General features: G+C 41.4%; 2 protein-coding genes across 3 annotated transcripts in view; both read right to left on the bottom strand.

Annotated features, from left to right (window-relative positions):
- Positions 1–23,796, bottom strand: part of agxta (alanine--glyoxylate and serine--pyruvate aminotransferase a) — a 212,923-nt gene that overhangs the window by 134,464 nt on the left and 54,663 nt on the right. The gene's annotated exons all lie outside the window — the stretch shown is intronic.
- Positions 1,542–20,331, bottom strand: hdlbpa (high density lipoprotein binding protein a). 2 transcript variants are annotated; one of them, XM_084012192.1, is made up of 28 exons: positions 20,202–20,331; positions 18,169–18,240; positions 14,657–14,771; positions 14,391–14,557; positions 12,345–12,560; positions 12,048–12,254; positions 11,754–11,969; positions 11,438–11,644; positions 11,237–11,344; positions 11,045–11,149; positions 10,748–10,826; positions 9,724–9,863; positions 9,535–9,639; positions 9,336–9,449; positions 9,134–9,220; positions 8,914–9,045; positions 7,444–7,662; positions 6,815–7,036; positions 6,506–6,724; positions 6,237–6,375; positions 5,997–6,145; positions 5,817–5,921; positions 5,593–5,727; positions 4,593–4,736; positions 4,201–4,380; positions 3,425–3,541; positions 3,143–3,286; positions 1,542–3,049 (listed from the first exon to the last, which is right to left on the bottom strand). In XM_084012192.1, exons 3-28 carry the CDS (start codon positions 14,730–14,732, stop codon positions 2,960–2,962), a joined length of 3,822 nt encoding a protein of 1,273 aa, XP_083868318.1. In that variant the 5' UTR covers positions 14,733–14,771; positions 18,169–18,240; positions 20,202–20,331; the 3' UTR covers positions 1,542–2,959. The 2 variants fall into 2 exon arrangements, with proteins under 2 accessions (XP_083868318.1, XP_083868319.1); XM_084012193.1 differs by having other exon boundaries at positions 14,391–14,545.

Raw genomic sequence — 23,796 nt, 5'->3', positions numbered from 1 at the left:
GAGGTGACAGTGTGTGCTGGATGTTAGCTTCCTGCAGCCGTTAAATACACAAAGATGTCAGTAATAAAAATACTCTCCAAAATGAAATGCTTGATGTGTGTTCAAGGCGAGAGCAGGTTATTTGTATGGCACCGTGCAACACAGAGCTTTGCCTTGAATGAATACAACTGGCCTTACTGATTTTAACAAGAAGAGGTGAAACCAAGTATCTGGATGGACCGTGTTGGTCAATGTGCTTAATTGCAGATAAACTTAACTAAAGCTAACTAAAGCCTCAAGATTACTTTGTACCACACAAAATAAAATCCATGTCTCTCTCGACTCAAACTGTTTCTACAACTCACAGCCTGTCAGTCGGTCACCATGGCAACACTGTTATTGAGGATGCAGCGAAAACACCCGATTTCCTTCCTGTTTTGTGATGTTTCCTCGTTAATAGTTTGCATACTGTGTACCGGTATAATGGTTTCATACACAGTCGGACACACTGATAAATGCCACACAGTGTTGTGGTGACTAAAGATCTGCTGGTGAGGAGTTTCAGGTGCAGCCCGGGGCTGAGTGTTGGCTAATGCTAGTAAAAATGCTAAGCTAACCAGTTAACAGCACAGCTAACTGCAACAACAGAGCAAGTTAAAGGGCCATCTGGTGCAGCTAAAAACTACAAGTACTTCAAATCCCCCATCATAGGAAAATGGCAAAGGAAATGTAATCAGTGCTTTCTAATGGATCTGTTTAAATGGTATACCCATGCTACTCTCTCAGGGAGTATATTACTGTATTCCTCCAATTAAAATGTATTATTTCTTAGATTCTTTAAAAACAAGTCCAGCAGACCCGACACAAGAAGAAGGCTTTGTTGCCAACTCATATCGACGAATAAAACACATTAAAACTGGCAGATACGGATGTTTTTTCCCCCCCATTCTGAGAGGTTTTTTTCTTTTCTTCTCAAGCTTTCCTGCTTAGTGTTATACTTCAAGCTTGGCCAGTTTGGTTCAGAGACCCTGACTGACCTCTTCAGTCTGGAATTTCAGTGACCAGCTCCTGGATGGTTGGGGTCTGGTTTTCTTTAAGGTCTAACTATTTCAAAAAACACTTCTATTTCGCAGGTGTTTTTCCTTCTCCTCCTCCGCCTGCTGAACCAGAGCGTCCTTCAGAGGAAAAACTCGTCTTCCTCAGAGGGGTTTCTCTTAAGAGTATCAACCTCCATCTGAGTGTCCTTCAGAGACAGCAGGTCTACCAACATATGCTTGGATGTGATACAGTCTGTATGTTTAATTGGTATTTATAGATTAGCTACGGATATTGGGAATTTAATTTGGGGATGACGCAAAATGTCATGAATAGATTACAAAGCCAGAAATTCAGAAAGAAATGCAACACTGACATCCACTGTTATGTTTGTCAACAGTATCATGCTACAGATCTCACTTTGCACTGTGACAGATTTTCCAGTATTGTTCATTTTAAGAGGCTATATTCCAAAAGCATGATGAATAATGTTGCCCTTAACAAAATAATCAGAATGATGCACAACAGAGATTTTCCATTTTTATTGACTTTTTGGACAATTTCTTTTCCAGTGTCATCCGTAACCGTTCACTTCAATGGTATTTGCATAATCTTTCATTCAATGCTAGGAGGATATAAACCAAGGTAGGCTGATGTGAGATGTTGTATTAGCAGCTAGCAAGCTAATTCTGCACTCCTCAGGCAAAACTAAACTAATTACAAGAACTGAGGGGGGAAAATGTTCCTAGAGCTTTCAAAGGAACAATAAACATACTTTCCAGTTGGCCATTTAAAATGCACCAAGACATCATTTCTACCTGGTTTGTATCTTTCTAGTTGTAAGGCTGATAAAAAGGGCCATTGCTATGAAACAGAAACAATCTGCATAGCAACTGGAAGACAAAGGGACTGGACACTGACCCAATACAGAGGCTGAGGAACACGGGACATCACTAGACGGATAGTTGGCACAAGATGGTCTGCTGTTCTGCTCACAAACACACATCATTATATTTTGTATCATGATTTACTTTTGAATGTCAAAAGAAAAAGGAAAAAAAAAAAAAAAGTTCATTCAACAGTTAGTGTGAGGTTTGATACGTTGGAGCTCTAGGCCTAGTGTTGTGAAGAGTTTTAGTTCTGGCATGATCTCCAAGCATCTGGCAGTTTGAATGGGTGCCATTCTGCAGTGGCTGGAACCACCCCACCCCACCCCCCCTCCCCCCTCCCTATAAAGTTTACCAATTCATAAGGCTACGAGGTACGTGCCACTACTTGACCATATTCACAGAAGCACAGTTAACGAGCAAATGGAAAGAAGTGACAGAGGACAACAACTACACTGTGCTTGAGGGCAAACGACGGACAAATTTCACTCAGCTACATGAGTAACAGCAGGCCGGGGAGGGGGTGAGTTACTGAAACAGCTAGCCCCTCTTTAGTGAGGCGTCATGTCTGAACATGTCTCCAGCAGTAATTCAATCCCTTAGCCCCACCCTGCAAAGGCAACTAAGATAAGGAAGGGCAGCTCAAAAAAAAAAAGAAAAAGAAAGAAAGAAAACAACGCATGTCTGGCCACCACTGAATTTGGTATAACAGTTCAAACCACGATGAAATGTCAGGTCTAATCAACACTTATATGTCAGTCTCTTAGACTGCGTAGACTTAACCGCAATATCCGTCACTTTTTGTTGTTGCGTAAGACAGCATTATTTAATGCAGATACGAAGCTCACGAGTCAATTACAGTATCTGAAAGCACTTTTAGACTGATGAATCTGCAAGGGCAGACCGGGATAAGTACACAGAGAAGGATGACATTCTCAGAACTGAAGACTTTTAGGGTCAGCGGTCAGTCCAGGTCAGGAGGGGGAGGAGGGGGGGAGGGGACAATGAAGGGGAAGATTGTGTTCGGTGTAGTTCGGGCCCATCTGTAGCAGCATTGCTTAGAAGCGCTTGGGTCCCCAGGGAGAGGACTTGGTTGCCACTGGGGCTCCAAAGCTGGGGAAATCTTCAGAGCTGCTCATATCTGGGGCCTAAAAGTAGGAGAGGAAAAACAAGGATTAGGGGAGGAAGACGAGAACAATTCTAATTTCACACTGTGTCAGTCTTGTGGGGAAAATGCTCACCTTCTCATTGCCAGTGGTCCAAGGAGCCTCCCTCACCACGAAGCCTTTGTTGGATGGGCCACGTTGGTCATCCATGGAGGCAGCGCTACCACCATGAGGCCTCATGTAAGCCATCTTTGACTCGTTCTCCACAACATCTGACAACTGACAAGAGTCACAACAAAATCAATCAGTGCTAATAGGAAATGGCAAACATTACAGACATTTGTAATACCAGCTGCTGTAAATAAATAAATAAATAAATAAACAGTAAATATCATGTCATCCATGCAAAAGGCTTACAAATTCCTCTTCCAGGTTAAGAAGGTGGTCGATGGCTTCATCCACGAGCTCAGGGCGACCTGTGACTGTCACCAGGTTCGGGTCCGGAGCTCCGCTCTGAGGAAACCTGAGATCAACCTGAAACAGATGCACGCCAAAGACACGTCAAAGACTGGATCCTCGGAAGTGATGAAACACAGAAAAGGGACTCAACGTTAAAAGAAATATAAAAGAATAACGTGGCGACTCAAGCGAAGCACCAAGATGCAGCCAAGGACACAGTAGACCTGACAGTTTCATTTCTATAAAAGCTATATCCATGTTGCTCTGTAAGGTTTCCATAGGGGCCATCGTCACACAGAGCAAGTCATCATGAAGAAGCCTGTTAAGCTTGTTCATGTATAGTCGTTAAGAGTGGGAATTAAAAGAGTCCCAATCCGCCTCTCTCACAACCCAACACCCAGACCTGGCTCCGGCAAAGGACGGAGACCTAACACCATCATCACGTAACCCTAAACTGTCATCATCATCATCTGTAAGCATTAATGGGATTAGATCAGATGTGATTGTTTTTGCTTTGATGGATTTACACTAGCAGAGATGTGACAGGAAAATTATATATACAAGTTATATTAATAAGAATACTAATCCACCTGTTTAAACAGTTTGTAGTGGATAAATGGCTGTTCCAACTCCAAGGTTAATGATTGGATGTTACAAACTAATAAAGATCCCTTCGTGCTGCCATGTGGAGAAATGATGTGAAATGATGCTCCCTGTCCTCTCAGCAGCCTCACCTTAAACTCATCCATGATCTTGCGGATGCCCTTGCCGCGGGCTCCAATAATGCGGGCGTGCACCCTGCTGTCCAGGGTGATGTCCTCGGAGATCATCTCCTCGAGCTCATCCACTATAGCCTGGATGGCATCTCGTGCTGCTATGGCTTTGTGCTCATACCCTGTAATAGAAATCTGATCCTGTGGAGAAACGGCAGCAAATTCAACATGACAAGAAAAGTGAAATGAAAAAACAAAAACAACAAAGTTGCAATGATATGAGCTGGTGACTTAGCACCACCTGCTGTACTGATGCAGTACTGATGCAGTACTGATGCAGTACAGCAGGTTCCTTTTTTTTTTTTTTTAAACCTCAAATCATTTTTAATTTGTAATTAAAAGTTCAGCGATACCTGGTTTTCATCGTTCTTCTCTGGGAACTGGATGTTAACATCGTGCTCGGTGCGGATGGTTGTTATAATGGCACCCTTGCGGCCGATGATTTTGGGGTGATACTTGGGGTCCACAGTGATGGTCAGCTTGAAGCTCCTGAGTGCCTGTAGAGAGGGTGACGTAAACAACGCTGTGGGTTAGAACTCCACGAGTTTGACACGTGACTCATTTCTACTTCTGCTGGCCCTGGTTGTCACCTACTTTAGGAAAAAAAGTTAATTATTACAATCTTTCCTCATTCAGGTTGATCTTTAAGGTCATCTCAAAGATTACTGAACGGCTACATGAGAGTGTGTGAATGATCTACGTCGCAGGGACACTTCCAGCAGAAGGATTCAGCAGAACCATTATTTAAATGCTTTGATTTTAAAAAAGAAAAATATTGTCTTCTTCAATAAACTTGATTTATTCAAGTTTCTCTAACTTTGCCCAATACTAATGTTTACTGAACAGAGCTGGAATGCATCATAATCAAGTCCATGTAAGCTGTTAGCATCGTTATCAGCAGGATTCTACTAGGGAGACAACATGTTGTTAAAAGACGAACTGGACCCTGTGATTACTCTGAGCAGGGTGTACGACAATGAAATTCAATAATCATAATAAAAATAAAATGAATAACTGTATGATTAAGTTTGTTGTTTAAAATGTTTTAAGTTTGTTCCTCCACAGCTTGTTTTTGACAAATTTAATTTTACGTCTTCGCTCTCATTGGGGAACTTCCAAAAAGAGGACATGTTCTATCTGCAACTGTGACGACATCGCCTGCCGACATAAAATAATGATGCAAGTGTAAATGTGGCAAATAATCAGAAATACGAGAATAGACCCTGAGATGGCAGCCGATCTACCGGTGCATCTCTACACACCAGACATACTGGTGGATTCTGAACACATTGGCTATAAACAGGTTTCATTCTCACACTGTGGATACATCCCCGTTCTCCACATAGTACTAACCCGATCCTCCTGCTCGGCCTGCAGCTCTTTGACGCGGTCCAAGAGGCCCTCTTTGGCGCGGTCGAGGTGATTGGCCAAGCCGGTGACGGCGATTTTATCAGACTGCTGCTCAGGAGCAGGCACTTGAATATTAACCTGGAGGCACAAATTGAGGTCACGGCGACTTAGAAGCAAAATAACAATATTGTACATCCCCGTGCCAACACAAAGTCTGCAACACAAACCTCAAATTCATCCATCATCTTGCGAATTCCACTTCCTTTCTGTCCAATGATGTAACGATGAAGCTCAAAAGGCACTTCCACCTCAATAGTGACAGGAACCAAGGCCTAAGGAACGGAGACAGGTGAGGAACACAGCAAACATTTGGAGGAATAGAACTGAGCACTGTTACGAATGCTCACCTTCAGTGCTTCCACGGCAGCCTCACATCGCTCTTTGCGACCAGAAAGCACAATGATGTCACACTTTTTGGGTGCGTTTGGATCGACGGGCTCCTTCACTTCTCCGTTGGCCTCGCCATTCTCCTGAATAGGAGCCTCCGCAGGAGGTGCTGCTCAAAGAGGGAATTGGACAAAGTTTGAGCGGGACATTTTTAAATGAGGGAGTCCATTCGAAACTATTCACACTGATCATGTGCTTACCTTGTGGGTCCTCGCGCTCTGGGAACTTGATCTGTACATTGTGATCTCTAGTGATCTGCTGTATCCGTGAGCCCTTGGGACCCATGATAGATCGGTGGAACTTCTGAGTTATCACACACTCAATGGTCACTTGAGCTTCCTGGAAAAGAAAACGTTCAAAATGGGAGAAAAGAAAGAGAGATGGCAAATCAATTACATTCAAACTGAAGAGGTGGCGGGGGGCACACACAATAACAACCACATCAGCAAAACAAAAACTATTTACTTACCAAGTCCTCAACGATCTCCAGCATGCGCTTTTTGGCTGCCTCCACACATTCTTTGGCTCCTTTGAGGGTGACCTTATCGCTCTGAGTCCCCGTGCGAGGGAAGCTCACCATCACGCCACCATACTCATCGCCAAGGTCCCTGAGGACTTGGCCACGGCGAGCCACAAAGTAACGATGGTGCTTTGGATCCACGTTCATAGTATCCTCGACCACATTGTCCTGCAACCAAAGAGGAAATACGTTTAAAATGCAGGCATCGGAAGAGAACCAGAGCGCTCTGTGATGTTCAAAAGTCATTTGGCGCCTTACCAAACTCTTGATGAGTTCCTCCAGCTCCTTCTGGGCATCCCGCACTGCTTCTTCAGTGCCAACCACAGTGATGAGCTCCTGGTCTTTGTCGTCGGGGGTGGGGAAAATGATCCTGGCCCCGGTGCTGTCGCGAACCTTACGGATGTTTCCGCCACCTTTCCCAATGAGGAACTTGTGGTATTCTGGCTTTGCACGCAGCTCGGCGGTGTGACTCTTCGTTTGCTGAAGCAAAAACATTTACTAAATTATTTCTACAACAAGGAATTACAAGGAAACCCCAATTTTAGAAAAGGTTGCACAAAAGATGCTCTTATTAAGTTTAAAGTTATAACTGATGGAATATTCTTTCATGATCAAATGAAATGCTAAATCCTGATTTTAAGTAGATTTTAAGGGCTAAATATGATTTAATCACGAAGGCAAACTGCAGGAAATTAAACAAACCTTAATTTCCACTACTCACTAAACACAAGCTCACTGTTTTTATTGAACTTTACTTTACTGAAAAAAGTTGTTTTTTTCAGTAAAGTAAAGAGGCAGAGAAGCAGCCCTTTTTTAGCCCCGTCTAATGGCTGCCACCAGTAAGGTCAACAGAAGTTCACTTTTTATCATTAGACATTTATACGCACCTTCTCCTCTGCCAAGGCAAGCAGTTGCTGCTTGGCTTTCTCCACCTCCTCTACAGGGCCTCGGATGGTGACCTTATCAATCCCAGAGCCCTCAGTGGGAAAGTGGATGTGCACGCCACCGCACTCCTCCATGATGGAGCGCACAAAACGTCCCTTTGACCCAATCAAGGAGTTATGCAGCTTGGAGGGAATGGACACCTCCATCTCTGAGATGTTTGCCTGAAAACAGTAAGACATTAATTAGGTACATGTAGTTGCTTTGCACAGTTTCCAAATACTAGAATAGGTAGGTACAAAACTCTGCAGTTTGAAATAGTAAGATACCCCATTTCATTAGTACTTACTATGCCAACACTGTAGCTGCTCCTTAAACACTTAAAATACCATCTAAAATATACATACGGCAGCAAACTCGTTATTTCTACTATAGGCAGTCTCTGGTTTGGTTGGGTCTCTGTAATAATGTGGGGTTCTATCGTAGAGCTCTGGGAGACCACAAACCACTACGATATGTTTTGTCTCCATTTCTGATTCATTGAGTGATGACTGGAGGAGACTCAACACTGATTGGCTTTGCGTCAGGAGCGTCACACGAGAATAATTAACTCATTGAAATATTTCAATGAGCGAATAATAAAAAATTGTTCCTCAGTCACAGTTTCGTGCCGCAGAATTTGCATCGACTTTATATACTATTGTGTCGTGGATAATTTGCATCACGTTTGTTGTAGATCTGTAGGCCATTTCCTATGAGTTGTCGATGTGTGACATGAGCAGTGATGTGTGCACTGATAGAGGACAGCATTGGGATCCTGCTAGAGCAGGCGTTTTTTGCAGCGGTCAAAAATTAAACTGTGGGTCCACAAATTAAGTTCAAAAGAAGATAAAAACAGGAGATGAACTATTCGCTAGCTGCACTCTGAGCCAACATCGGAACATTTAAAAAAACAAAAACGCATAGAAAACAACAATGCTGCCAACCAAATGTACCGACCACCACAATACTTTCTACAGTTATGGTGGCGTCTTCATGATTAGCAGCTTCAGTTGAAGCAACTTCTCACAGAACTTCATCTGAACTTGTAATCTGTGCGTTTTTGTTTTGGAAGCCTCTGGCCGTCTCCCATGCTGCAGTACCACTACCCGCCTGAACAGATGGGCCAGCGGGGGCGCTGTTTTTAAGAAGACTTTCATTTGATTTTCATCAGATGTCCCCTATAATCAAATGTCCCGCAACCATAATCAAATTAAAAAGTCTTAAAAGGTAATCATCAAATCAAAGAGTTACCCATCATACAAATAACATGTACTCGAGTATAGGGGACATCACATTACTGTGTACCCTGTATTGTTTTATTCTTTTAAAACATCTTAATTCATTAAAAAGAAAATTCCATATCCTTTCTTCTATTTTTCCATTACTACAGCCAAAGCCTTGAGGGACTGATACACAACAGTGCATGTGCTTACCAGCTCCTTCTGAATGGCCAGGATGCGAGTTCTTGCAACCTCACAGTTTGCCTTCTTGCCGGTGATGACAATCATCTCAGAGTTGCTGTTCTCAGCAGGCAGGTCAATTTTTGTGGTAGTTTCCTCCCGAATCTAGAAAGCAAAAAAAGCACAGATTGTCAAGCATGGACAACCTGAAGACCTCATTAAACTACATACAGTCTATTTTAAATATAAGTACCTTCTTGATATTTGATCCTCCTTTTCCAATTATGTTTCTGTGGAACTGCTTGAAGATGGGGACTGAGAGGGTAAAGCTGTTCTCCACCTGACAAAAGGAATCACTGGAAGTTACTACACTAACGTAGTTATGCATGTCAAAATAAACACATTTTAAAATACTTTCTAACCAGATAAAAATAAAAGTAAGAGGAAAGATTTACCATTTCAGCCACTATCTTCTGCATGAATTTTGCGCATTTTTCAACCTCGTTGCGTGGGCCCCTAAGCTGAACAATGTCACTCTTCTGTGCTGGGTCGGGGAAATTGATGATGACCTGGAAGTAATCAAAATATCATAGTATTAGGATACATTTAATGGCTTCAGTACAGACAAAACCACCAGCACAGTAACAGACTCACCTCTGGGAATTTGTCCCGCACTTCTTTTATCTTCTCCCCTTTTTGGCCAATGATGGCTCTATGAAAACGCTGTTCAATGATCAGGTCCTTTGTACGCTCATTCTCCTGCAAGAGACGGTGGATTTAGTATTGCCTCGACAGGCAACATGCTGCAACATGGATCCTGATGGTTTGGAAGTTTGTACTCACCATGCGTGACGCAAGCTCGAGCAGCTCCTTCTTGGCTTCCTGTACACCCTGGGGATCCCCCTCAATGCGGATCAGGTTGCTTTTTTCGTTGTCAGGGGGGATGCGGACTGTCACCTTGTGCAGTTCTTTGATGCGGTTGACTATAAAAAACAAAAGAAAATAAAAGTCAATAAGTATACAGTTTGATAATTATGCTGATCCTGTTTTGGTTGCACTTCGGGCTGGGCAACATGGCTTATAAATAGTAGCGAGTTCTATTATCATGCCAGTGTGATCCTTTTAGCAAACTAATCTAATCTGGACTGCAATCAAACACATTTTGATGTGGGATTGGTTTTTGGAAATTTATTCATTAAGTTTGAGGAATGTTTAAATATATATTTTTTTTAAATAGAGACAATTTAATTTCAATTGTGTAAATAATTAGTCAATTGTTTTTATTTATTATTAAATATGTATTCATTTAGTTGTATTTATTATTGACAGACACGACCGCCTGATTGAATGAATGAATATGAAACTGCTGAGAACATTCCAGGAAGCTCACTTTTACTCTGAATTAAGGGGTGCTTTTATTTTGAAATCAGTACCTACACACCCTTCCTGTAATGCCACGTGTATACACACACACGTACCACAAAACTACGTGGGGGCTCATTTGACTGCGTTTTCGAAGTAGAGGCTGGCATCTTCCATCACCGTCTCCGACGTCAACTGTCAGAGACGGTGATGTCTCCAGACTCTCTTGGTCCCTCCAGTTAGACGCACAAATGCACACATACACACACATCCACATGCACACGCACACATCCACGCTCACACGCAACACAAGCCAAGGAGAGAGAGAAGTGAAACGCCAAAGCGGTTCTCACATTGGCTGCTTAAAAAATTGACATTTCTACTTCATATTCATAATTTACAACATCCCACAAAGAACAAGCCACGATACTTTTCGTCTATGAATTATATTAGCCAGCCCTAGTTGCACGTTTGGAATTCAATACACCAGTAACACTGTACTTACTGTTAACGCCTCCTTTTCCAATCAGGTGTCTGTGGAATTTGGTATCCACGCTGATCTCCGTGTAGTCCATACGGCTTACCTTTTAGGTGACAGAAACATGATAACTCAGTGGAATGGAACTGTAGCTTCCAAGTGTTATAATGTGCATTACTCTATAAAATACCAGTTTCTATTCGGTACTCTTCACACAATCTACTTTCTAACACATGCCTTTGACATTAGATGAATCCTTTTGATTGGCATTCAGGCTTTGGGTCTAAATCAAAGACAGAATCGTACAGATATCTCGATTCTCACCAAATCTGCCACAATGATTTCAATCTGGCCCTGCACCATCTGCACATCTTTGGTGGGACCCTCCAGGGTGATCTTGTCTTCCCCCTCGGTGAACTCGATGTGCACCTGATAGCATAATGCATGAAATAATAAGTTCAAATGGAAAAACTGGATATTTAAAATGCTTTAGTTAGAAATGTGTAATAAACATACCTTGGGCATTTGTTGGGTAATCTTGGCCAAGTTCTGCCCCTTCTTGCCAATAATGAAACGATGAAGCCAAGAAGGAGCTGTGACCGAGGAAACAGTGTAGCTGTTTGCCTGCAAAGGGAAACATGAGCTTTAGGTTCCTTTTTTTCCCCACACTAGCCTACTTGAAATGCCATCATTGGATCGATTTCAAACGCTCCACACCTTGGCATAGACTTCAGTGAGGGCCTGACCCAGACGGTCCGGCTCCCCACGAAGGATGACAGTTTCTGAGCTGCTGTCAGACGGTGGGATCTCGACTGAGACGCCAGTTTTCTCCAGGATCTCCTGCAGGGTGTTTCCCTTGGGGCCAATCACATACTTATGCTGAGACTTCTTCACCTCCACTGCAATGGTGGTGGCATTCTTCTTCTGCAATACAAAATAAGGTTGGTTGGGAATTAGTTCAAAGCTCCCTCATACCAGTGTGATCTGAACCGACACAAACTATCCTTGCAGCCATTTTGACTTTTAAGCGTACCTTTTCTTCATAGATCTTCTTGATCAAAGTCACAGCAAGGGCCACCTGCTCCTTCTCCCCAGTGATGACAATCTCCGTCTTGTTCACACTCGGAGGGGGGACATTAACGCGGGCGCCGGTCTCCTGCATCATCTCTCCGACCACCTTATTGTAGGGGCCGGTGATGAATGGATGGTACACCTTGTCGATGTTCACCCTCTCCACAGCACGCTTGTCCTGAAAGAGTAGGGCGGGGCATGAAAATGGATCCTAAAGCCACGATCGCTGGGACATATGTCAATGGAGACATGTTACCTGCTCAGCAGAGATCAACAAGATCTCATGCTTTGCCTTCTCAAGGCCCTCCTTGGTACCAGAGATCTTAATCTGGTTACTGGGGTCGTCGGGTCGTGGGATCTGGATCTTGGTGGCAGTCTTGAGCTCTAGCTCCTGAAGCTTCTCCCCATTTTTGCCGATGACAAAGCGATGGTGCTCCTTGGGGATGGCAACAGTAGCTGAGGCCTGTTGGGGTTAAAATGTATAGTTGGCACTATTGTCTTCTAGGATTTATACCTTACACAGTTATCATCAAGAAAATACGGATCTCTTGACCTGAGTCTGCAGTCGGGACACAATCTCCTTGCGGGCCTTCATCACGGCATCCAGCTTTCCAGAAACCATGATGGAGAGACCCTGATCTTTTGCCAAGGAGAGTTCCAGATGGGCTCCGGTCCTGTGCATGATGTCCACACAGACCTTCGCTTGGTCTCCTTCCCCAAACTGGTTGAGGTCCTTGTACTTGCGCTCCTCTAGCGGCACATGGAAAACCTAGTTGTGGAAACATAAAACAATTTGATGTGATGAACAATTACATCACGATTGTTTGGGGGGCTTTAAAAATAAGTGAAACCCATTGGCACTGAAAAACACATGGTTTGAAACTAGATTGTTTAGCTGCATTGGCCCCTGAAATACTGAATGATGGACTTTATCATGTATTCAACATACACACTAATTGTCAGGGGACGATTGTCATGAATAAATGGGTTCCAGCTTTACCTAATTTTATTCAAGCCATCTCAGTCTGCTAGTGGGACTTTCTAGATCTCTCTGGCTTTCATCTGGACAGAAAAGCCAAGCCTAAGAAAAACCTTAAAAATGAACATGGGTCTACTTAAGAAATCCAATCAAACAGCGAGTTTTCTTTCTAGAGGCCTGGAAAAGATAAGTTTCCCAATTTAACAAGGATTAAAAGTTAATTCAGACAAATCAAAAATAATGTAGATTTTTTAGGTTTTCAATAACCTTTAGTCATCCTTGGGGCGTCCCGAGCCCCAGACTGGGAAGCCCTGGAGTATGCTAGAGGCACCAGTGGCAGGTGATATCTGCTATACATTCCTTTACACTAATGTTTAGTCAAGAGGCCTTTTCACAGCAGATATTTTGACATGGCAGTGAGTAATAGCATTAACATACACTACATTCTGTTCCACACTTCTGTCCATAGTTAATGCTATTAGTTGCACCTGCCATTACAAGTCAGACCAATCTGCAGGGAGAAAAGTTTACTTTGGCTAGTGATCAGTTTTCACAATATTCAGTTAAGAATGGCTTGCACTTTATGTAGTCTCATTAAAATATATATATATTTTTAAAGACTTTTAAAGACTTGTGGTCCACCAACACAGGTGGGTTTAATTATTGCTGCCTGGCAGCCTGGCAGTTTTTCCACAGGAATATGTGGGCATGTACAGACTGTGTAAACTGTCCCTGTTCAGGCAGGTTAACGTTCTCTTTTCCTTCTTTTTAGAAGAGTCTTGATTTGGGTGACTTCCTAATCCCCAGCATAGCTCTGCCCACCTTCAACCTGAGCAGAGGTCTTCTCAGCCAGATTAACTGTGTGGGTACACAGGGGATTTAAAGACGCATTTCCACAAAGACGTTCCCGGCTATATTTGTCCCGGGACTTCTCTTTGAGGAACTCAAAGGTTCCTCCGGCCCATTGTTGTCTGTGTTTCCATAGCGGTCAAAAGACCTGCCAGGATTAGGCATTCGAGTACACCGACATGTGAAAAGGAACATGATGCGAGACGAGTACTGCTGGTGGTCACAGGGGTAAACGCAGAAACGCAACTTTAATATGGTCACATTCATCCCTTTAACCCATCTTAAGCATTTAGGAGCAGTGGGCTGCACTAAAGCACCCGGGGAGCAACTTTGGGTTCAGTGTCTCGCTCAAGGACACTTTGACAATTGGACAGTATGAAATGGGGATCAAACCACCAACCTTGTGGTTAAAGGACAACATGCTCTAAAACTAAGAGCGTCCACAGTAAATCATTTGTTGAGTGTTTGATGGCTTTTGTCTTTTTTTAAATGGGTGCTGTAGTACAAGAAACACTGCATTTTGCCTGCAGGGCAGTTTATTGGGAACCATATTCTGCTTACTCTAACTTTCTCCACCTTCACATATTCAAAGTTACATGTTGAAGCATGTTCTCTGGGAAATGGTGTGAACCAACTGAAGTACAGATGGTAGATGTGGACGTAAAATCCACCTTCACCAAGAAAACAAATAAAACTCAAATCAGTAAATGACTATATGCATCCATAAACAAACCAGCAAACCTTTTAGTTCATATGAGTTAACGGTTTTACCTGGGTGATAACAGATGACTTGAGAGGACGGATCTTGGATGTCCAGGCGTTGGCAGTTTCCTGGGTCCCCTCAGGTGAGGCCGCCTTCTCAGGCAGAGGTGGGAAGGCGTCCTTGTAGGTAGGAAGAGCATCCTCTTCCTCTCCAGCACCGGGTCCTGCCCCAGCAGCTGAACACAACAAAAAACAAACAATACATGAGTCCACTTAAGTCCCTTGCGTTTGTATTTTTCCAAATCAAGCGCAACTGTAAAAATCTGATTACTCACCACCCCCCTGCTCTGGTAGGAGCCCACTGCGGTGCTCATTGAAGCTTTCCTGCGTAAGTACAGCGACTGAACTCATGGTCAAAATCCCACGTTTACACAGAATCCGAGTGTGCCACTGGAAGAAAGGTCAGCATTATTTTCAAAAGGTTTGGCAGCAAACACATGAAGCATAATATATTTCAATGTTCTGCTTCTCACTATGAGTGAGGGGGCAGATTAGCAGAGTTTGAGTGTTAAACTCAGGTGGAACAAAACCCAAGGATGTTTTCTTCTGAACTTTAACTCTGCATATTAACAGGCCTGTTATTTAAATATTAAATACACATTTCACAGAATTATTAATGTTTAGAGTCAGTTCAGCCAACAAAGCAACTTATTTCACATCTAATAAATCGATTAACACACCATCATCACTCTATCACTATTATACTCATCAACCTAGTAGTGGTCGACTAATGGCCGATTAATGGCATTTTGAGATGATCGGCATCGGCCAATGCCTGCGCTCACAAGGCCGATAAACCAAAAATGTCAGCAAACACATCTGTAGGCAGTAGAGATGCACCGCTCGGATACCTGGATCGGATATCGGCTCCGATATTGACTAATTAGCTGGATTGGATATCGGATGAATGAGGCCGATCCAGCATTCCGATCCAGTCATTTAATTTTTATTAATATCATACACAGCAATACAGTTACAGCAATCTAGTCACTTAAATTCTGTGTTTGCAACGCTGGTTACGTCATCACGCACAGCAGCTAGTGATGAGCAAACACAGAGCAACATGGAGCAAGCGCCGGTTAATTATGCCATTGTTTGTTGGGTTTCAGGCAGCTGCTATATTTTATATTACATTTTAAAATTTGCAGTGCACTTTACATGGTTACAAATGTTATTTATTTATTTTTGCTGCTAATGTACACTTTATTTGTTAATAAATAATATTAAGTACATTTATATCTGTGGCAATGTCACATGACAAGGTATACGGTTCTTTCATTCAACAGTAGTACTGGATCGGTATCGGGTATTGGCCGATATGCTCAGCCCAGGTATCGGTATTGGATTAGATCGGAAGAAAACTGGATCGGTGCATCTCTAGTAGGCAGCCCATTGCTAATCATGGCAGCTCGTGTGCAGACTGCTCGCAGGAGACTGCATTATTGTTATATAAAAAGGACCGGTCCGGTTCCGCTTAGACCCCAAGTCTGAAGTGAGGTCACACCACTGATCTGTAATAGGTGTGTAGCCTCAGTGGGTCCCATTATGTGTATCATTTGCTGTCATTATTAATTCAACTGTATTTTATCAGATGCAAAAAAACAAACAAAGTTCAAGGTTCTTTATTACGTGCACAGAGATGCAACGTAAAACATAATAACAAAAACATGATATGGGCATTATAGATCGGCCATCGGCCATCATGTTTTTGTTATTATGCTCTCTAAATATCGGCATTGGCCATTCAAAAACCCATATCGGTCAACCACTAAAATCTAGGTTACACCAACATCTTGTGATAACTTTTTGGATTTAACTAGTAATTGATTGACTTGGCATATGGAGAAGCTCCATGATTAATCAAGAAATGTAGTTAGCATACACTCATTTGTGATGGAAACTCAATAAACAAGGCACCCGTTTCAAACGGTGGAGTGTCACATGCACAGTTTTAACACAATATACAAGCTTATCAGAAGCGGACTTTGTTAGTTTCACCTTTATCTAATCAACCTTTATCAAAAGAAGCCACGTCTCTCAGAGAATAAACACAATTATGGTCTCAATACTGTGTCAGCACTGTGTAACTGTGTGCTGAGAGTGAAAGATGAGTAAAGAGATAATGTCTTAACACTACAAAGAATGCTCTGGTGTGGGCAGGGCAACGGCTATAGGACATTTCGTCTTTCTACGAGAAACCAGTTTGACTTCTGTTCTAACTGTCTTTGTCTAATGCTATTCTAAGAAGCGTGACCTAGTAGCTCCGGGGTTAAGAGGATTTTTGACACCTGTGTATGTCCACGTTCGATAGGATTAAAGCAAAAATCCACCAATAGAAAATTCTGAAGTCCAGTCTGGCGTCATTGACCATTTTCTTTCCAAGAAATAAAGCAAGCACAAAGCCAATCCTATGAGATGTATTAAAAACAAAAAATAGAAAAAACTGCCATTTTGATTTCTGACATAAGGCTGAAGGGTTGATTGACTTCCATTAACAATAATTATTTTTGCCCTGCAAAGAAAAAAATGAATGCTCTGTCTAAAATTGAATTTCAACTTTCGTCAATGATGAAACTCAATATATCAGCAGGAGTCACTGCTGTTTTTGTGGCTGGCAGAGAAACAGAAATTCTGGCCAACAAGAGCAGAGGAATGTGAATTGTTTAAGGGTGGATTTTGCCCCCAAGCATGCCTGAATTCATCAGAAAGCATGGAGACTCCCAGATGTCAGATAACTTGTTGATATTAAAAGGGTTTTTTCCACAGAGTAGGCAATTGAAGGAAATTCACTTTTAGCTTCAACGTGGTAGTCGTTAGTTTAGCAGGCAGTTCCCCCCTTCCAACACATTTGAGACCACCCTTTCAGTGGCCTCTTCCTTGTCAGGATTCATAAACTTAAGGCTGCTCTGCCCAGCACTCTTTACTGTTTGCAGACACTGTTGCCAATTCAAGGGTGCAAACGCTCTTCATTTAAACATTACATTCACATCTAGAATGGATTTCCTTATTGCGAGTGCATGTTAACAACTTTGTAGCAGTGGCAATTTAAATTTGGATGTAGGCGGTAACCGCCTCGTTGACATTTATGCACCAAGAAAAAGTGAATAGCACATCATAGTCAACCAGGATGAAGGGAAACAAAGACACACCAACGGTAAACAGACTTCGTTACATTATTGCATTATTCAAATTAATTAACAGGTAACAGTGCATTTTTAAATTCAATGTCAGTTTCAGACAAATAAAATATGTTTTTTTCAGTGTTCTAACTCAGGATTATTTCTTGATTTTCCTCCAGAATAAACCAGGTGTAATTTAGAGACTGAACATAAAACAATATCCTTTTGGGTCAGCTTTAAATTGAATAACTACCCTCACAAAACAGTTTCACCAATTCTCCAAAATATCCGACTTCAATTACAATAATTATTTTTCTTTTTTTTAAGATTTATAATGTTCAACAAATGCAAAATAATTTTGTGACTAAAATAATTTTTGTCTCATGTCATGGCTAGGTTTCTCAGCTTGCTTTACGGTAAAGTTCACAAGTAAAGTACAAGGCACGACAGACGACTACATTTCCATGGGTACAGGATTGACAGGTTGTGTTGCTCAGCAAAAGGGCTTAAGCTTTTTACTCCACAGTTCTAATTATACTTTATTATTACAGGGCCATGCTGTTGAGGTGGGCAGGATCGCATTCAGGGTAAACAAAACAATATGACGTTAATTACTTATAATGGTATTAGTGTCAGAACTTATAATGCTAAAAGTATAAACAACTTACCAGCTAAATGGTCAGTTACCAGATTATCCGTCCTGTAAAGATGCAATTTCCCGTCAGCCTGCCAGCTTTTGCCTGAGGAACACAAAAGGGAAAAAAGGATGAGCTATATTGAAATAACCAGGGAGGCATCTTAAATTTCTATGATAAAGAAATTAATATTTCAGTGGCCCTGTCGAGCTTCAAAATGTTTGCACAAAGTGGCTACTACAAGGTTATTATGTGTGCACAAAAAAGAAAACTGTCTCAAAAATATCTGTATGATCAATTATATAATGTTCTATCCCAAAACAAAACAAAAAAAATCTAAATTGTTGCTGAGACTTGTATTTTTGGATATTAGTGACCCCAGCTCACTCTCCTTGAGAAGCATATGGCTTCTATAACTGGACAATTTCTGAAGCTGCTGTGGCGGAACCAGGTAAATAGGCCATTGCTCTCATGAAAGAGATCGCAAAACCACACCATTAATGTTTCATATTAAAATGGGTGTGATTAATAAGGGCTGTACGGTTTTGACAAGGCGTGACAATTTTTGTTAGTGTCATTAAAGCTTTTGGACTCATTTTACTAGTTTGCCACTGGTGTTGTAACGCAACTCCATAATGTTAATAGACATGAGTGTATGTTACCACTAGATATGTGCACAGGCTGCCATGCTTGGTATGGGGGCCTTTTGTGCATACTCGATATGTATAAAGTAGGCATAAATAAGACGTGGGGTTAACTGACGAGCTCTTACTTAAACTAGTATTGTGTGCTGTAACCTAGTCGTGTTAGCACAGACAACATATGGCCTGTCCACTTGAGCATTAATAAAGTAAGTGATAATGTTAATGGACATTTCTACACGAGCAGAAACAGTCCGTTAATAGAGACAGTATAACTCTATGGCTTAATATGACACGTGTGAATTACAACACAATGATGCCCGGTGTTGTGTGTGAACATCATGTCCAGAACGCACTTTTTGCGTTTAAACTGGTGACCAATAACGACATTATTCACGAGCTCTCAAACTCATAAACGCCCAACGTCACAACGCGGTCAACCAACGTAGTTTAGTAACATTTATCATCATATTATCCGACCTACGAGGACATTAAACGAGCTAGGTTAACGCTGACGTGCTCGTCGAGCTGCTCCTTGGATTTGTATTAACGTTAGCTGCAGCATGACAACCTTCGAGCCTATATAACGTTATACGCAAATCCCAGATTAGGGCTTTAAGAAGCCGTTTAGTGTGAGTGCTAGCTAACAAGATATCAAGTTAACTAGGTAGCTGACAGTTGCCAATGACACATTACAGTGAATACTAGCCGCCGTCATGTCGGCTAGCATTGATCAACCATAAAAATGTACTCGGATCGAGATAAACTACCGTGAAGTCAACCGTCGGGGACACAAATATAACGGCGGATGTTCAACAAATACGTGTGTCGCTTAGTAGAAGTTGGATCCTCCGTAGCAAAATAAAAATCACTGTAGCCTGGATTACTAGCTCCAAGCCCCCAAGCTAACGCTAGCTAGCAAACTTGCTAAAAACTTTGCCTGTGGTGTGTGCGACTGTGACACGTAGCTCCTCGGCTATATGTAACGTTAGCTTGGCTCACTTGAAACAGCCCTACACTGAACTTCAGGCTGTAACGTGCCTTAGCCAGCTACTGGCATTACGCTAACAGAGGATTGGAAATAAAAACCGTAAATCGACTGCCAAACGCATACACTGGGGCGGTGTCGTTTTTATACGTTAGCCGACACAAGCGCGGCCATTAAAAGTACTAGTTGAAGTGTAGCATTAGCTAGGGAGCTCACGTTAGCTTACGGGTTGTTCTCCTAGCTCGCTAAGTCCACGTAGGCATACAGCTGAGCAGGGGAGAAATGACACGGAGTCAGGCCAGAGCACACTGTAACGTCCAGGGCTTCAACAACAAACGGCCTGCCCAACAAGTATCACTGCGCCGCGATTACGACAGGAAGACGTCGTATGTACCGGCGATGCACTGAAATTCAGTAGAAAACTGTGAAGTACTTACTTATTGTATGTTCTCGTCTGCCCTGAAGGTGCAGAAGCTGAGATGAAATTCCACTGGCGAGAAGGTGGGATTGTAGCCTGACGGATATATACCAGTGCCGCCCACCAATCACATCCTCCAACGTCACGTCGAAGAGTCCGATTACAAATAATTTATTTTCATAACTAAGAGTGACGGACTCTTGTACGGGTTCAGAACTTTAAGGATGAGCTCATGCAAAACCTCCTCCACTGCAATCCATTTGAGATCAGGAATCCAGGTTTACAATGTTGCTGTGATTTGAGAGAGAAACATGCATGCTTGAATAATCCGAGAGCTTTCTTCAGAGAAGTTCAGTGATATAGCCCTATAAATATTACTATTCTCATGTCCTGTCATTCGCCAGTTACTTGTTTATGGAAATACTGCAGGTAACATAGTCCACACTTTACTGCCAGTGGACTGCAAAACACCAATACAAATACATGAACCTTGTATTTGAGTTCAAAACATGTTAGGGATTGAAGTCATGGATGGATTGTTGAATGGGCCTAGTGGGTGTAGGCTCATCGGTCAAGAGACACAAAACAACTACAAAGACACATTACCACAGAGATACAAACCAACAACAAAGAGATACAAAATATCACAGAGACATAAAAGAAATATAAAGAGATGCAAAATATTACAGAGAGACATAAAATAAATACAAAGAGATACTGCAAAGAGACACAACATTTCCACAAAGACAAAAAAAAAATACATAGATATGCAAAATTATCACAGAGACACAAAAGAAGTACAAAGACACAAAATGACCACAAAGAGACACAAAAAAGAAAAGAAAGAGACAAAAAAGACAAAGACACACAAAATAACTACAAAGAGATGCAATATTATCATGGAGAGACCCAAACAACTTCAAAGAGACACTAAATGACCACGAAGAGACACTAAACCAGTTATAAAGATGTGCAAATTGACCTCAAAGAGACACAAAACAACTACAAAGAGACACACAAAGGTTGTTTTTTTTAGAATTCAGTTTTATTGAAATTATATAAATGTCATGAAATTATTTTTCAAGACAACCAAATGTTCCCTTCTTGGGTAGATGGAGTGTGCTCACTTTGAAGGCTGCACGGCCATGTGATGAACCATGAACGCTCCAGATTCATTCTTACAGCTCAAATTCAATCATTTTGTTCTGGGAACTTCATATTTGTTATAATTGTATTATGACAGTGATTATTTAATGTTGATCAACCTTTCTGGCTAACCCTATCTGAACTTTCTCCCGCCACCTCTGCAAAGATGCCTGCAACATAATGGGAAGCAGCATTTTCATTTATGGGGGCATCAGTTCAATGATAGTAGAGGGTGGATACAAGGAGGGTGAAAAAATAACACTTTTGTTATGTTTATGTAACAATAACAGCCTTGAAAATACTCTACCTTTGTAAAGTTGATCATTATCATTATCTCTCAAACAGATTTAGAGAAGTATGCAACTTTTTATGATCAGTGGTTATTATAATAGAGTTGATATCGCACCACCATCTACATCCTCAAAACATACCTCTCTGACACGGTGTCAGCAAAACAAACAAAACAAAAGCCTGATGTCATGTATTACATTGCGTGTGTTGCTGCTATTGCATCCACCCTAAAACAAACATTGACATCATGACTTAAAACACACATCTAGCAGTCTAATTTCATCACACATGGTCTCTGTGAGGTCCAGGGCTCTTTGAAGATGATGTCCACAGATCAAAAGATAGCATGAAAAATGCAAGTCTATCAGTCTGGACTCCATGATAACCACCTTTATGAGGAAAAACATCAGCTAAATGAAAAGAGGAAAACAAGGAATAGATGCACAGAACAACTATGATACATATACCAATACGAGATGAGGACAAAAATAAAACTTCTCCATGAAACTTTTGTGTTTTACGATTGTGTGTCGAAATTAAGCAGGAGCTGCGAACTGACTGATGCCCTGCTTTAATCCCACTGCATGCTGGGATAGGCCCTGAAAATAAATAATAATAATCTACACAATAATTTACCCTTCCTCCAGATTACATGGAGTATTCTAACATTTTCTGCCGTGTTTCATTGCATTGTTGCAGTATTATGTCTTCTATGATTTCATCTGAATTTAGAAACAAATACTTAACCCTCCGGTTACCCTCAAATTTTCTACCAATCCTTGGGGTCAAGTTGACCCCGGCAATTCAAACCTTCAGGAAATTGTTATAATCAAAATTGTTACCCAAATGTATGAGGTACATCATCTTTCTTTGTTGTAAATTGTGTCTCTGCTGATGGTGGAGATACAACGGGAGCATCTCAGTGAAGTATCAGTGGTTCTCACACTACAGGTATGCTTATGTTAGATTAGAGTCCTACATTTTGTTGATGGATGGATGGATGTTATAATCAACTCAATATCATCCTCAACAACCAAAAAAGATATTTGTTTAATTGTTGACATGTGTAATACAGCTAAAACAGCCTGTGGCCAAATTGACCCAAAGGAACACAGATGCGTCCAAAGTGTGTACAGGATATAGAAAACATATCATCATGTTAATTTTATGTTTACGTATATGCCCCAAGTAAATTAGAAAAGGTTACTGAATATCAAGCAACACAATTATGATAACCCTTTTTTAAAAGACCTTAAACATTGAATGGAGTCAAATTCACCCCAAGGATAACAGGAGGGTTAAATCAACAGAATAGGCCAAATGGACAGTTGATAAAAATCAAGTGTGATGATTGGGATCATATATAAATAAAGAATGGCCAAAAAATTCTCCATTTTCTTAGCATCAAACACCTTTTATAATAATAATAATAATAATAATAATAATAATAATCAATTTTACACTTTCAGATTATTTTCTGAGGCCACATACAAGTATCTGTTATATATGCCAATATGTCCATATATGAGATTGGTGTACTGTATGGGACCTAGCTAACCAGGTTGAAGTAAAATGCAAATGTATGTTGATTTTAGAGAAGACAGCAGGGGGCGCTCCATGGCAGTGTCAGGAGTTACTTTTTCTTCTTTCTTGATATATATAGTTAAATGTGACTCCTATTCGCTACGAAACAAACTGACCGATGTAAATACACAATACAGTCTCCATGGTTGATGTAATCAAGCTCTGATATGTTTATAATACATTATAAACTTTAGAGAGGTAGTCTCGCGACGCACGCACGCGCACACGCTATTGTGCTCAGAGAAATTTGCGATTAAATGTCGTTTACTTTGAGGGTGACAGAGAAAACCCACATGCGGTTCATTTTATCTACGGGTCAAACTTTAGCCCAAACTTAGATAAAGGCGGTTTTGCTGTTTGAGTCAAATCAGATAAAAGACTAATCAGATAAAGAAATTATGTTTACTTCCTCTAGGTGTGGACTACCAGTTCAACAGAGGTAGCCACCACGAGACCTTACACTTTTAAAACGTTCCACTTTAAACAAAAAAGCCAGCACGTATCATTTTTCAAGCGGTTGGACAAGTTTATTCATCCATCCATCACGGCTATTTAAAGTAAGGGAGGGTAAATCTTCGTCCCCAGCCAACAAT

The sequence above is a fragment of the Eutrigla gurnardus genome (genome assembly GCF_963514095.1).
Source record: "Eutrigla gurnardus genome assembly, chromosome: 6".
In the NCBI taxonomy this organism is placed as follows: Eukaryota; Metazoa; Chordata; class Actinopteri; order Perciformes; family Triglidae; genus Eutrigla; species Eutrigla gurnardus.
Note: the sequence above shows the minus strand (reverse complement) of the source record. Positions and strands in the feature narration are given on the sequence as shown.